The 15865-nt window shown below is 52.1% G+C and overlaps 1 protein-coding gene across 7 annotated transcripts in view; it reads left to right on the forward strand.

The window, feature by feature from the left end:
* TBL1X (transducin beta like 1 X-linked) overlaps positions 1-15865 on the forward strand; it is a 247752-nt gene that overhangs the window by 218311 nt on the left and 13576 nt on the right. For all 7 annotated transcript variants that reach the window (XM_025275792.3, XM_044936984.2, XM_044936981.2 and 4 more), the window contains 6 exons: positions 1973-2237; positions 5748-5880; positions 6659-6800; positions 8331-8394; positions 8529-8626; positions 10995-11055. In XM_025275792.3, the coding sequence (XP_025131577.2) occupies positions 1973-2237; positions 5748-5880; positions 6659-6800; positions 8331-8394; positions 8529-8626; positions 10995-11055 (763 nt within the window). The remainder of the gene's footprint in view (positions 1-1972; positions 2238-5747; positions 5881-6658; positions 6801-8330; positions 8395-8528; positions 8627-10994; positions 11056-15865) is intronic.

A 15865-nucleotide genomic window follows, 5' to 3' on the forward strand; every position in this document is an offset into this window, starting at 1 on the left:
ACCCGGCTGTCTGCGGATACTGTAGGCTTTCCTGCCTGACAGCAGGCAATCTCCTCTTTCCTTTTCTTACATCGGGGTGCCTGGGAACTTCTGCTGGCAATGTGACCCCATCTAAGTCTCTCTCTCTCTTTTTTTTTTCCCACAAAACATGCATGGGGATAGGAGTACAGGACCCCAGCTCTCAGATTGTGCGATGCCGTGATCAGATTTCCCTGCACACACACAGATACACACAGACGCACACACGCATAATAGATATGTATACGGACACACATACCCACACAGGCACACATACAGACACATACCCACATACACACATACACACACATGTGGGCTTCCCTTGTAAAGGCAAAGAATTTTCAGCTGGTAAAGAATCTGCCTGCAATGCAGGAGACCCAGGTTTGATTCCTGGGTCAGGAAGATCCACTGGAGAAGGGATAGGTTACCCACTCCAGTGTTCTTGGGCTTCCCTGGTGGCTCAGATAGTAAAGCATCCACCTGCAATGCAGGAGACCTAGGTTTGATCGTGGGCTTGGGAAGATCCCCTCGAGAAGGGAACAGCTATCCACTCCAGCATTTTGGCCTGGAGAAGGGGTTGCAAAAGTCAGACACGACTGAGTGACTTTCACTTTCACACACACACACATATCCACACACACACACACCCAGTTTCCACGTCTTTCATTTCCATACCTTCTCTCCCTTGTCAATTCAGAGTCCAACATTGCCTAGAGGAGACTGCAAGGTCGTCTCATTGATCACTTAGCTTTCCGGTTGTTACAAGTGAGACGGTGCGCGCTTAGAGTTTAGGCAAGGAAGCGTTTTATTACTCTGCGCAGTTGCTACCTTTTGCAAAATATTCATCCGTCTGCGGCATGAATATGCAAAGAAGGAAGGTGTTGTAGAAGCCGGCTGGCCAGCCGGTCAACACTGGCCACTCCATGGGCAGAATCAGGGGCTGAGGGTGGCTTCTTTTTGCCACGTTCTGCATTGTTTTCTGTTGTTTCCTAATTTTCAAATATTGTGTAGTATCTGGTAGTCAGCTGGGGTACTGTTTCATTCGAGTACTGTCTAGGTGATACATACGTCCTTCACTTCTTCCTGATTTATGAGGGAACAACTGTCTAAAACCTGTCTGAACATCTAGCAGGCACAGTGAGAGGCCTGGAGTTTCTTGTGACTCTAATAATCAGAGCACCTTCTCAGGAAAGGACTCTCTCACTCCCTCCTGTGTTTTCTAAGAGGGTAGGAGATTTTTTTTTTCCTCATCCCCGATGGAAACTCGGAAAGTCAGAGGAAGCTGAGGAAATAGGCGTGGTAACTCAGCCGTGCCGTTGTTAGCAATATCGTGGCTGCATTTTTCTGCATCCTGAGTCCCCGGAAGTCACTTCACATGGCAGTACATGCGTTTGATAATGTCAGATGGAAAGATACGCTATGAGTCAGAGCCTGATTGTGGGGTAGGGGGCAGGACTTTCCAGCTTGAGCCAGAGACATGTCAGAGCATCCGGCAAGGGCGGGGTCTCTCACGCCACTCTCCACTCTTGAGGACCACTCTGTTCCTCTCTAGGAGTAGAGTGGAGGGGGCATCCTGTGCACTTCAGGATGTTGGGTGGCATCTCTGGTCCCTCCCCACTACATGCCAGCTGCACCCCCCCGCAGTCATGACCACCAGACACGCCTCCAGATTTTCCCAGATGCCCCCCTGCCCTGAGGAGCAGGATCGCCCCCTTCCTTTGAGACCACTGCAGCCCTCCGGTCGTGACGGGAAACAGGAGGCTCGGGGTGGCCCCCTCACATCTGGGTTCATGTTGTTATTGACTGAGTGCTGGGTGTCTATGGGCCACCCCTTCCCAGTCCCAGCCCGGGCCAGCCCCCAACGCCTCCCCGGGGCCTCAGGCACCTGCGTTTCCAACCCAGGAGACGCCCAGCTGGAGCTGATCCACCCCCCTCCCCGGGGCTCTGTCCGCAGGACGGCACGGTGTTCGACGGCCGCCCCATCGAGTCCCTGTCCCTGATTGACGCGGTGATGCCGGACGTGGTGCAGACGCGGCAGCAGGCCTTCCGGGAGAAGCTGGCCCAGCAGCAGGCGGCCGCGGCCGCAGCAGCTGCAGCGGCGGCGGCAGCCGCAGCAGCAGCGGCCACGACGGCGGCCCCCGCGGCCGCTTCCCAGCAGAACCCACCAAAGAACGGCGAGGCCACGGTCAACGGGGAGGAGAACGGAGCACACGCCATCAGTGAGTGTGGGATGCCCGGTCCCGGCGGGCTTCTCTAGTGTCCTCCGACTCTGGCTGGGTCTGCTGGACGGTGCCCTGCAGGCCTTGGCTAGCGTTTGCTTACTCTGCACCCAGGAGGCCTTCTTGCTCCAATTTTCCCATCAAAATCCTTAGACGTGGTTTGTTTGTTTAATTGGAGAATAATTAACGTGCAGTATCGTGTTGGTTTCCACCATCCATCAACACCAGCGTCTGCGTAGGTATACATAGGTCCCCTGCCATCCGTCAACACGAATCAGCCATAGGTATACACATGATACATATGTCCCCTCCCTCTTGAAGCTCCCTCCCAGCCCATCTCCTCCCTCTAGGTTGTTTACAGAGCTCCCTGCATCACAACAGCATATTCCCGAGCATGTGTGTGCACGAAGTCGCTTCCGTCACATCCGTCTCTTTTGCAACTCCTGTGGGCTGTTGCCCGCCAGGCTCCTCTGTCCACGGGCTTCTCCAGTTAACAGTAGTGGAGCGGGTCTCCGTTTCCTCCGCCCAGGGGCTCTTCCCAAGCCAGGGATCGAGCCCCCGTCTCTTGCATGGGCAGGCGGGTTCTTTACCATGAGCGCCACGTGGGAAGCCCCAGCACATTCCCGCTGGCTGTCTAATTGTATACGTGGTTCCGATGACGTGACTTTCTAATACCTGCACATCCTCAGCTGTAGGAGTTCCGCTCCTCTGACAGCTCACTTGGTGTAAAGGGAGTCGTGTTGCCCTTTGAATACCGCCCAGCTCAGGAGGGTCTCATCTCTGGAGGTGCCCTGCACTGTCCTGCCCTGCGGACAGATTCTGACATGGCACTCAGAGCCCGTGGTCACTGAGAGGTTACCAGGCCCACATAGCAAATGCTGGCTTATGTGGTTGGTTGCAGTAGGGTCCCTGTTAGCTAATGCCCAAAAGGTTGTGCAAAATGAGGCAGAGAGCCTCAAGTTAGAGAGTGCTTAATTGCTCAGTCATATCCAGCTCTTTGCAACCTCATGAACTGTAGCCCGCCAGGCTCCTCTGTCCATTGAATGCCCCAGGCAAGAGCACTGGAGCGTGGGTAGCCACTCCCTTCTCCAGGGGATCTTCCCGACCCAGGGATCGGACCTGCATCTCCTGCATTGGTAGGCGGATTCTTTACCATCCGAGCCGCCAGGGAAGGCCAGAGAACCTCCTGCTTACAAATTCAGAGACAGCTTCAAGGAAGTTCTACATTCAGAGTGTGCGTGTGTGTGCGTGCATGTAAGTCTCTGCCAGTGAGTGTGTCTTCTTCCCTATTTTGAACGCCCCTTCCCTCCGAGGTGCTGTGCACGCCCGAGGGGGAAGATTGTCATCTCCGGGCCGAGGCCTCTCCCCACTGGAGTCGGGACACGGCTCTACCGCTGGGCAGAGAGAAGGGCCAGGCTGCCATGCAGGACGGCTTCAAGACTGTCTGTGCAATGTCGAATCAAATGACCTCCCATCAGCAGGCCCCATAATCAATGTTCACAAGGTTCTCCAGGACAGGGGCCCAGGAAAGGAGAAGAAAAGATAACGTGGCTTGTGCCCGCATGTCATTCGTGGGCTTGCCCAGTCCCGTGGGGTCTCTCCGTCAAGGTGCTAAAAGTGAAACAGGAAGAAGGTGAACGTCCTCGTTTGCTTCAGCTACAGCCCAGAAGGTGAACGTCCCTGTTTTCTTCACCTTCCACCCCAGAAAGGAAGCGTAATTGGTGAGGCTTGAGAAATCTGCTTTCGCACTGCTGTGACAGAAACCTTGCAAACTCCACCGTGTCTTTCAATCTAAAATGCCAAGGGGGCGTAGCCACATGGAGACAGGTGTGCTGGAAGCTCCCAGCTCCTCCTCCGTTTGAGGGGGCCTCTGCAGTGGGGTTACTTTCCACCTGAGGGCCGGCCACCAACTTCCCCCCACCGACACACACACACACATGCATGCATTGTCCACTGTTTTCCAACTTCTGCTCTGTCCCACCTGCTCTTGTTAAAAGGCAGCTTCAGCCAGACGTACGGCGTCTGAAGTTAGACTTCATTCTGACCTTCAAGAACCTTCTTTCTTGTGCAGCATAGAAGGAGAAAAAGTGGATCTACTTTTCAGGACTTTGCTGGGGGCTCACATGGTGAAGAATCTGCCCGCGGGGCAGGAGACCCAGGTTCAGTCCCTGGGTCGGGAAGATCCCCTGGAGGAGGAAATGGCAACCCACTCCAGTATTCCTGCCTGGGGAAATCCCATGGACAGAGGAGCCTGGCGGGCTACAGTCTGTGGGGTCACAAAGAGTCTGGCATGACTGAGCGACTTAACGCTAAAGCATGATCCAGGATGAGTCTCTTCTGTGCGGCATCTACCACGACTTGTTGCCACCAGCCTTTCACAACCTGGAGTCCCCGTTGGGTCGTCTGGGGTGTGTCTGCATGGCTTCAAAAGCCTGGAACACACTTGGCTCCAGTAAGAAAATAGCATTTGAGTCCCAAGACCATGAGGTTGTTAGCAGGCCGAGGGGTTGTGGGTGGTCAGCCTTCTGCAAGAAGGATGGCGTGTCCGTGTGGGAGCTTCGTAGGTAAGGAGGTGCCCCCTCAGGAAGATGTCTTATAAAATCACTTGTCCCATCTACAGAAGGAACTTGTGCTGAGAAAACTTTATATGTATCCTAATTATTCCCACTGACATTTGAATTATAACTTGCATTCTAGCAGCAGTGTTTGCAACTGACTTGTTTAGTTGCTAAGTTGTTCACCAGTAAAGATCTCATCTGCCAATGCAGAAGACATTAAGAGATGCGGGTTCAATCCCTGGGTCGGGAAGATCCCCTAGAGGAGGAAACAGCAACCCACTCCAGTATTCTTGCCTAGAGAATCCCTGTGGACAGAGAAGCCGGGTCACAAAGAGGCGGACGTGACGTGGCGACTTAAACAGCAACAACACAACTTAAGTTCTAGGCATATAACAAAGAATGAGATGGCCTTTGGTATTCAGAAACTCCTAATTTCACTTGTGTTGCTCTTGTTCATTCAGTGGTGTCTGACTCTTGGAGACCCCATGGGCTGTAGTATGCCAGTCTTCCCTGTCCATCACCATCTCCTGGAGTTGGCTCAGGCTCATGTCCATTGAGTCAGTGATGCCATCCAACCGTCTCATCCTCTGCATCCCCTTCTCCTCATTGACTTCTTAGGAAAATGTAACAAAATATGCTTCTTTTTACTGTGGAAATAGAAGGAACCTTCAAATTCTGCTCAAGAGACAGCTGTCTGTCTGTGTCCAGTCTCATTCCCATTGTTACTACCTATGAGCCTGGCCCTAGTTACAAAGAATAAACACCAGTTTTTAATTCCCTATCAAATCTGGAGACTGTGAAGACTTCACAGAAGCCATCCCCTGGTTACAATCGTCACAAGTGACCTGGCAGTGCAGCGGAGGAAGTTATCTGTCCAGCTTACATGCTCTGAGGATGGATGGGTTTCTTCCATGTCAGTGAGACACGTTTCCTGTCCTGTTCCCCACGACAGATAATCACTCGAAACCAATGGAAATAGACGGAGACGTGGAGATCCCGCCCAGCAAAGCCACCGTCCTTCGGGGCCACGAGTCCGAGGTGTTCATTTGTGCCTGGAACCCTGTCAGTGACCTCTTGGCTTCGGGGTAAGGGGTCAGGCCGGGGGTGCCCGGGGTCCAGATATCCGAGTCCTCCAGGCTCAGGTTGGGGGGTGCCCAGGGTCCAGGTGTCCGAGTCCTCCAGGATCAGGTTGGGGGGTTCCCAGGGTCCGGGTCCTCCAGGGTCAGGTTTGGGGGTGCCCAGGGTCCAGGTTTCTGAGTCCTCCAGGGTCAGGTTGGGGGTTGCCCAGGGTCCAGGTATCCGAGTCCTCCAGGGTCAGGTTGAAGGGTGGCCCAGGGTCCAGGTATCCGAGTCCTCCAGGGTCAGGTTGGGGGGTGCCTGGGGTCTGGGTGTCTGAGTCCTCCAGGATCAGATTGGGGGGTGCCTGGGGTCCAGGTGTCCAAGTCTTCCAGGGTCAGGTTGGAGGGTGCTGGGGTCCAGGTGTCTGAGTCCTCCAGGATCAGGTTGGAGGTTGCTGGGGTCCAGGTGTCCGAGTCCTTCCTCCTGGGATAGACACTCCCTTTCTACGTCATGTGTGAAATCTTCTCAGAGTGTACAGAGCAGGGCTTTGAGCGGGGGGGAACCCTTGGGGTGTCTAAGCCTGTGCAAAAGTCCGTATTCAGCTGTTTTCTCAGCTGTGTGGAAAGCTATGCGCAGACATTTAAAATGATTAGGGCACCTAAGAGTGGAGAGAGAAAACCACGGTGATTTTTTTTTTTTTGGAGCGACATTAAAAAGATAGAGACCCAGCCAGGCGACAAGCAGCGGTGGGTGTTGCTTGCTCTGGGCCCGGGAGCTTGAGGGCCAGCTGTGTTTCTTGCGCAGGTCCGGAGACTCGACCGCCAGGATATGGAACCTGAATGAAAACAGCAATGGGGGGTCCACACAGCTGGTGCTGAGGCACTGTATCCGGGAGGGGGGCCACGACGTCCCCAGTAACAAAGACGTCACCTCGCTGGACTGGAACGTAAGCTGCCTCCCTCCCGGACGCCGTCGGGGACACCTGTGCGGTCCCCGCGGCCTTGGCGACGGCTTGTGGTGTTGGACGGAGCTGGGGCGGACCCCAGAAAGGGGACGGGATCGTGGGTCAGCCCACCCGGGGGTCCGGGCCGACCGCCAGCCGGATGGTGTTCAGTAAGCTGCACGTCGGCAGCAGGAGGAGTCTGGCGGCTTTATCAGGGAGCCTGTTATGTGGGGGTACCCTGAGGTGTGCCCAGGGAGATGCGAACTTCCCACCCGACCCTCCGCATCTGTGCCCGGACACACACACAGCTCTCCAGCATCTTTTCACTTTCTCTTTATCACGTTCTTTTTTTCTTCTTTTTTTGGACTATACAGTTTATTTTTTTCTGTTTTTGATTTTACTTTATTAATTTATTTTAATTGGGGGCTAATTACTTTACAATGCTGTAGTGGTTTTTGCCATACTTGACATGAATCCGCCACGGGTGTACATGTGTTCCCCATCCTGAAACCCCCTCCCACCTCCCTCCCCATCCCATCCGTCTGGGTCATCCCAGTGCACCAGCCCCGAGCACCCTGCCTCATGCATTGAACCTGGACTGGCGATCTGTTTCACATATAATAATATACATGTTTCAATGCTATTCTCTCAAATCATCCCACCCTCGCCTTCTCCCACAGAGTCCAAGAGACTGTTCTGTACATCTATGTCTCTTTTGCTATCTCGCATACATGGTTATCGTTACCATCTTTCTAAATTCCATATATATGCATTAGTATACTGTATTGGTGTTTTTCTTTCTTTTTTTTTTTGGTGTTTTTCTTTCTGACTTGCTTCACTCTGTATAATAGGCCCCAGTTTCATCCACCTCATTAGAACTGATTCAAATGCATTCTTTTTAATGGCTGGGTAATATTCCAGTGTGTATATGTTCCACTGCTTTCTTACCCATTCATCTGCTGATGGACATCTAGGTTGCTTCCATGTCCTGGCTATTTATTATAAACAGTGCTGCGATGAGCACTGGGGTACACGTGTCTCTTTCAGTTCTTGTTTCCTCGGTGTGTATGCCCAGCAGTGGGATTGCTGGGTCGTATGGCAGTTCTAGTTCCAGTTTTTTAAGGAATCTCCACACTGTGCTCCATAGTGGGTGTGCTAGTTTGCATTCCCCCCAACAGTTTATCACGTTCCTGGATGTCCTGTCATTTCATCACAAACTCTTCTCTCGTCATAGTATCTGCAGCTATTTTTCAAAGCTTGCCAAGGTCTCCCAAAGTCACTCAGTAACTTTTCGTACGGTGTCTTTTATTGATGTCGTCATTGGTGACGGGGTGCGGTGTGTTTTCCTCGCCCCCCTGGCCTTGTGATGATTTTTGGGGAAGGAAGCCTGGGACTTGCCCTGGTGGCCCAGAGGTCAGGAGTCTGCAGCTCTGTTGCAGGGGCCGTGAGTCTGACCGACCCCTGCTCGGGGAATGAAGGCCCCACGTGCAGGCTCGAATAAATAGCTTGTGTTGGTGTGTTTCTGGCCCACAGAGTGACGGGACACTACTGGCTACGGGTTCCTATGATGGTTTTGCAAGAATATGGACAGAGGATGGTAAGTCCTCCCGGCCCCGCCTCCCTCGCGTCAGCGTTGGAAGAGGGGGTACTTTGAGTTGCCATCATCCGGGGTACAGACCGAGCGTGTCTCAGAAGTCACCCTGATTTCTCTCTTTGTTTTTAACCTACCAGGTAACCTGGCCAGCACCTTAGGCCAACATAAAGGCCCCATCTTCGCCTTGAAGTGGAACAAGAAGGGCAATTACATTTTGAGTGCTGGAGTAGACAAAGTGAGTGTTTGCGTGAGATACCTTGCTTTTTTTCATCTATGTTGAATCTCTCGGGAAACATCACGGTTTCTTTGAATTCTGGAAATTCTACCTCCCCCTTAAGAAATCAAAGGGGCCTTGTTGGGAGGTTTTGTGAGCTTCTGTGGTTTTGATCTTCTGGAATTCTAGAAGCCTCTGAGTGAGAGACTGTCTACCGTGATGAATCAACTGTGGCAGGAATAATAACAGTGTTCTTGAAAATGATATCTTCTCAGGGAAGAAATTTAAGTTAGGGATACTGGCTTTGGCCCTCGGTGCGTGCTTAACCCAGAGTGGATAACCTGTATTTCTGATCCATAAAAGCTTTTGGATAAGTCATGTTTCCTTTTTCCCAGTGTGTGTTTAAGGTAACACAGAGTAAGTTGTGAGGTTGTTGGGATCGCAAATGAGTCAGGCACGACTGAGCGACTGAACTGAACTGATAGTAAGTTGTTACAACAACTGATGTGGTATGTGAAGTTGTGTCAGAATTGTGAAAGTGTTTATATATTCTCTGCCGTGCCAGACTTGTGACTGGCTCAGTTAAGAAAAAAGAGTTCAGTTCAGTTGCTCAGTCGTGTCCGACTCTTTGTGACCCCATGGACTACAGCACGCCAGGCCTCCCAGCCCATCACCAGCTCCCGGAGTTTACTCAAACTCATGTCCATCGAGTCGGTGATGCCATCCAACCATCTCATCCTGGGTCGTCCCCTTCTCCTCCCGCCTTCAATCTTTCCCAGCATTAGGGTCTTTTCAAATGAGTCAGCTCTTCGCATCAGGGGGCCAAAGGATTGGAGTCTCAGCCTCAACATCAGTCCTTCCAATGAACACTCAGGACCGATCTCCATCAAACAAAAAATCGCTGGGACTTCCCTGGCAGTCCAGTGGTTAGGACTTGGCACTTTCACTGCTAGGGGCCCAGCTTCAGTACCAGGTCAGGGAACTAAAATCCTATAAACCACACACTGGAGCGGGGGATAAAAATGTTAATTGGTCTAGAGCTTCCCAGGTGGCACTAGCGATAAGAAACCCGCCTGCCGATGCAGGAGACTTATAAGAGACGCGGCTTCGACCCCTGGATTGGGAAGATCCCCCGGAGGAAGGCATGGCAACCCACTCCAGTGTTCTTGCCTGGAGAATCCCACGGACAGAGGAGCCTGATGGACTTACAGTCCCTGGGGTCACAGAGAGTCAGACACAACTGAAGCGACTCAGCGCTGGAGCTGGCCTGAAGGTTTTCAAACACACTCAGTGCTGACAGTATCTCGCCAGGAACTTTAATGCTGTTGATACAAAGTAGAGCCAGTTTTTCCTAAAGGAAGATCTTTGTTAAAATGTCAATGACAGGGAGGCGTCAAGTTTCCAATGTAGCTGAAAATTCCAGTTGAGAATTAATTCCAAATGTTTTGCATCGAGCTGCCTCCGGCTTTTTCCCCAAGTGTCTCCCCAACACTAGAATGTGTTCAGAAGCATTCATGACTTCCTTTGTCTTCTGGGGTGGAGATCTTTTTTTTTTTTTTTCTCCTTAATATGTAGAGCAATACATCAGTGCCAGACCCCAGTGGAACCCAGTTTCTCTAGCCTATGTGGTGTCCCCACTTCACAGAGTGACGGTCAGGGGGATTTTCAGAAATAACCATTTCTGCAGCTTTTCAGTTGGAAAATTGCTCCAAAACGGAGTTTTAGATATGCATTGTTTCTTTGTTTATTTTTTAATAATTTTTCAAGTTTGGGACTTCCCCGCTGGGTCCAGTGGTTCAGACTCTACGGTTTCTAGTGCAGAGTGACGTACGTTCGATGCATGCCTGGGATCTCACGTCCTGTGCAACCCAAAATCTCTTCATTTAAAAAGAAAAGTTTTTTTTTAATGATAGGTATTCAAGTTTGAGGATAAAGATGGGACTCCCACCAAAATTGGTAGCTTCCTGCATATCCGTTAACGGCTGCCGTTGTCCGGAGGAGTATAATAACCAGATGGGCGTGGCTGAGTTCCTAAGTGTGATGTCTGGGTGATTTAAGTGTGTAAGACACACCCTGGATTCCAAAGAGTGGGCGAAAAAGACACAGGCCACACGATGCGAATATATTGATTCACGTTGAAGTGACAGTTTCACCGTACTGGAGTGAAATAAACTGTATATTGTGAAAAAAAGTTTTACTGTTTTTTTTTTTTGTTTTTTTTTTTAATTTTTACTGTGCTTACTAGAAACTTTTAAGTTGAGCAGTGCTAGTTTAGAAAAAAAGAAGGGCTTGCTGTGTTCTCATGTGTGACAAATTTTTCTGGAGATAACTTTGCGGGAGGAATCAGTAACTAAATTTTTTTTTTTTTTTTTTTTTTTGCGGAGCACAGACAACAATAATCTGGGATGCTCACACAGGAGAAGCCAAACAACAGTTTCCGTTTCATTCCGGTGAGTACTTTTTCAATACTTTTTTTTTTTTTTTTAACTTTTCTTGTTTTTAATTCAAAAATAAGAATTCGGAGTCCTGAGAACGGTCTCTTAAAGTAACGGTGAATGCTCGGAAGAAGGCATGCCTCATGAGCAGTGCTGAGCATGCGGGGTGGACGTTTGCTGATGCATCGTGGCCCTGAGGTGATGTGTTGGCAGCCATCCGAGGGTCTCTCCTGCTGGGCAGATCCGGGTTCCTGGTGATGCTCAGAACCACAGGGCTGGCTCCCAGGACTCCCCAAGCCAGCGCGACCCACCTCGGTGCCTGGGGAGGGCTCCAAGCAGAAGGGGAGGGGTGTGGTCCTGCAGAAGCAGACTGGGAGGAGAGATACCCTGCAGGGTCCTCGGCATGACTGGCAAAGGCATGCGGTCCTTTGTTCCCTCCTGGTACGGCCGGCAGACCCCGGGGGGTGCCCTGTGCATACCTCGCCCTGCTGGAGAGGCGGTCAGCCCGTGTCTTCTGTGGCTGTGCTCGGGGACTCCACATTGCACACATCTCTGGGGGTGCTGGGCGGGGGGTGTTTGGTACCGCTTTACTCTTAACAGCAGGGATGAAGGTGGGAGTGCTGAGCCTTTGTAGAATTGTGTTTCCCCTTCCCCAGGAAGTGGGCCGGGCTTCAAGAGCAGGGAGCTTGGGCGCCCAACCTGTGAGCGTGTGTATGTGGGTCTGTTTGTGTGTTTCTGTGTATGTCTCTCTGTGTGGCGATGTGTATGTGTTGCAGGGGGAGTCTGTGTATGTGTCTCTCTGTAGGGGAGTCTCTGTGTGTGAAGGAGGCATCTCTGTGTGGGTGTGTGTCTCTCTTTGTGGAAGGGGTGTGTGTGTGTGGGCGTGTGTCTGTCTGTTGAAGGGGTGTCTGTTTGTGTGTGTCTGTGTGTGCATGTATGTGTCTGTGTGTGCATGTGTGTCTCTCTTTGTGGAAGCTGTCTATGTGTGTGTGTGTTTCTGTGTGTGGTAAGGGATGTATCTTTGGGGGGGTCTGTGGGTGTGGGTATCTCTCCAGAGGTGTGTGTCTGTGTGGGTTTGTGTCTGTGTGTGGGTGTGTGTCTCTGTGGAAAGGGTCTCTGTGTGGATGTGTGTCTGTGTGTGGGTGTGTGTCTGTGTATGGGTGTGTGTCTCTGTGGAAGGGGTCTGTGTGTGGGTGTGTGTCTGGGTGTAGGTGTGTGTCTCTGTGGAAAGGGTCTCTGTGTGGATGTGTGTCTGTGTATGGGTGTGTGTCTCTGTGGAAAGGGTCTCTGTGTGGATGTGTGTCTGTGTGGGGGTGTGTCTCTCTTTGTGGAAAGGGTAGGTGTGTCCGTGGGTCTTTGTGTGTGGGTGTGTGTCTCTTTGTGGAAGGGGTCTGTGTGTGGGTGTGTGTCTTTCTCTGTGGAAGAGGGTCTGTGTGGGTGTGTCTGTCTCTTTGTGGAAAGGGTAGGTATGTGGGTGTGTGGGTGTGTGTTTCTTTGTGGAAGGGGTCTGTGTGTGTGGGTGTGTGTCTCTCTTTGTGGAAGTGGTCTATGTGTGGATGTGTTTCTGTGTGTGGGAAGGGATGTATCTTTGGGGGGGTCTGTGGGTGTGGGTATCTCTCTGGAGGGGCGTGTCTGTGTGGGTGGGTGTGTGTTTCTATTTGTGGGGTCTGTGTCTCTTGGGGGGGGGGGTCCGTGTGTCTCTGTGCGTGCCTCTGTGTGTAGGTCTGCGTGTCTGTGTCCATGTGTGTGTTTCCAGTGGGCAGAATGTACAGAGCATTCACCATTCTGTAGCTCCAGAACATTCCTGTCACCCCAGAAGGATACTCCTCACCCATTAAGAATGCGCTCTCTAGTGCCCCTCTCCCCAGCCCCTGACAACCCAGTCTTCATGATTTGATCCATGCGCGTCACCTCCTCCGAGCCAGCCGTCTCTGCCATGGACAGAGAAGACCGTGGCAGGTGAGCCTGGTGGATGTCTGTCAGGTTTGGCGTGAGCCCCCTTCGGGGATCGCAGCCTCATGACAGAGGCTAAGACCGTCTCGAGCTTTGTTGTAGGGAAGGGACTCAGCGACGGGGCAGAACCCTTCCAGGGTTCTGATTCGTGGTGCTGAGCACTAGTTTGCTGACGTGATGGGGGGATGTCTGTAACGCAGACAGCTCTGGCTTCTGATTTTTTCAGAGGGGAACATGCCCGTAAGTTTCCCGTACCAGTTTTCATCTTGAGGACTCTTGTATTGAGTCTTTCAGCAGGATGTAAATTTTCCCCAGAGCATTCCCAAGGTCCCAGGCTTTCTATCCCATGGACCACGTGTCTCTTCTGCCGTCAGGGAGCTTCTCACCTGGGGTGTTGCTGCCCACGGGGTCGACCCGTATCCCGTTGCTGGGTTGGCTCTGGGTGCTATTTGCTGTTTCTCTATAGCATGAAGCGGTGTGGTAGACACTGTCCAAGATGGAAGACAAGGGAGCGTGCTTTGCTTTAAGCTGTAGGGACAACCATCCCTCAGTGTGTGATGCGTTGATAATCAGCAGTTGCCTTGCCTCTCCAGAGGTGTTCCCCGTGAAGGCTTGGTGGGGGTGCCCTCGGTCAGCAAGAAACCTTAGGCCTCAGAGCTTAACAGTGTTCCACCGCTCAGCACTGAGAAAGAACAGGTTAAAAACAAGTGCAGGACCTTCCCTGGTGGCTCAGACAGTAAATAATCCGTTTCTGATACAGGAGACCCAGGTTCAATCCCTGGGTGGGGAAGATCCCCTGGAGGAGGGCATAGCAACCCACTCATTTTTTTTGATAGACTGTTGATAATACTGCCGGAGCCACGAGGGTCAAATCGTGGCTCAGACAGGACCTAACTAGTGACTCAGATGGTAAAGAATCTGCGTGCAATGTAAGAGACCCAGGTTTGATCCCTGGGTCGGGAAGATTCCCCTGGAGAAGGAAATGGCAACCCGCTCCAGTGTTGCTGCCTGGAGAATCCCATGGACAAGGGAGCCTGGTGGGCTATTAAAGTCCATGGGGTCGCAAAGAGTCAGATTCAACTGAGTGACTCATAAGGTGGGTAATACCCAAAGCCTTGGATAGATCTCAAGGGGCTTCTGCAGTTTGGAAAAAAAATAAAGTCAGACTCCAAGGATCACATCCTGGGTGAGATACCATTTATATCTCAGTCCAGGGAGAGGATGGTGGGCCAACTCACATGGCCCAGGGGAGGTCCTGGTGATGTTGAAACACGCTTGTGGCTCTTGACCACCGTGGTGGTTACACGGCTCGGCCCTTGAGATCAAGCCCTATGACACTGAACATACAGCTGCGTCTGGACCCATTCACCTTCCAAGTCCAGCCAGTACTGCAGGGCCACGACATGCAACCAGTGGGTGACGGATTCAAGGTAGAGCCTTCCTGTAACATCTCTGCACTTCCCGGGATTCTATTTGTCGTTACCGTTCAGTTGCTCACTTGTGTTCAACTCTTTGCCACCTCATGGACTGCAGGACACCAGGCTTCCCTGTCCTTCACCATCTCCTGGAGTTTGCTCAAACCCATGTCCATCGAGTCGGTGATGCCATCCAACCATCTGTCATCCCCTTCTCCTCCTGCCTTCAATCTTTCCCAGCATCAGAGTCTTTTCCAATGAGTCAGTCCTTCCCATCAGGTGACCAGAAGTATTGCAGCTTCAGCATCAGTCCTTCCAGTAAATACTCCGGGTTGATTTCCTTTAGGATGGACTGGTTGGATCTCCTGGCTGTCCAGAGGACTCTCAAGAGTCTTCTCCAGCACCACAGTTCCAAAGCATCAATTCTATAGCCTTTTCTCAAGTAAAAGGTACAAGGAAAAAAGCAACGTGAAGCATGACTGTGCCTGGAGCGGTGCTGATGCTCAAACGTCATTGGCCAAGTGTGAGCAGGTCACCCAGACCCCCTAGAACCGCTGAGCCCACGTGACTGGTCGGGGGAGGGCAGGGTCCCAGCCACACAGTGGACGCAGACCGACGACCCCAGTCAGCGGAGTACACAGCGTCCTCTGTTTAGATGGCCGGGGCTCAGCACACATTCGTTTTTATGGCCAGGTGCCACTAACCATCCCCGGAACTGCGTGCCAGATTGTCACCCTTCCAGGCGTATTAATTGCTTGCCTGAAGGCAGAGGCCGGCCCGGGAAATCTGTGACTTGGCTCATGCATGCGGTGTTATAAACAAGAGCAGCTGCAGGCTTTGCTTCCACACTCCCAGGATCGTCCTGCTGACCAAGTGGATCCGGCTCCTTCATTCCACTGGGCGTGTGTGGCAAATTCATCAGGAGCCGTGGACCTGTGCTGAACCCCCCTTTTTGGGTTCTTGAGAAAGCCAGCGTGGCCTCTCCGTGAAACCCTCCCCCTGCAGGCTCTGTGAGGGGTGGTGCTAAGATGTAGAAGCTGATGGGATCTGTCCTGCAGTTCTGGAAGGCAGGAGGGTGGACGGGGTGCACCTCTGGTTTGAAGGTTAAGAACAGGGGCTTCCCTGGTGGTCCAGTGGTTAACAGTCTACCTTTGCAAGGCAGGGGACTCAGGTTCGATCCCCGACCCAGGAAGATAGTGTGTGCCGCGGAGCAAGTAAACACGTGCCCTACGACTCCTGACTTTGTGCTCCCCGATAAGAGAAGCTGCCTCAGTGAGAAGCCCGCACACCTCAGCTAGAGAGTCACCCGCATCGCAGCCAAGACCCAGCACAGCCAGAAATTGTTCAGTGGCTCAGTCGTGTCCGACTCTTTGTGACCCCATGGACTGCAGCACGCCAGGCCTCCCTGTCCATCACCAACTCCCAGAGTTTGCTCAAACTTGTGTGCATTGAGTCGG

The sequence above is a fragment of the Bubalus bubalis genome, chromosome X (genome assembly GCF_019923935.1).
Source record: "Bubalus bubalis isolate 160015118507 breed Murrah chromosome X, NDDB_SH_1, whole genome shotgun sequence".
NCBI lineage: Eukaryota > Metazoa > Chordata > Mammalia > Artiodactyla > Bovidae > Bubalus > Bubalus bubalis.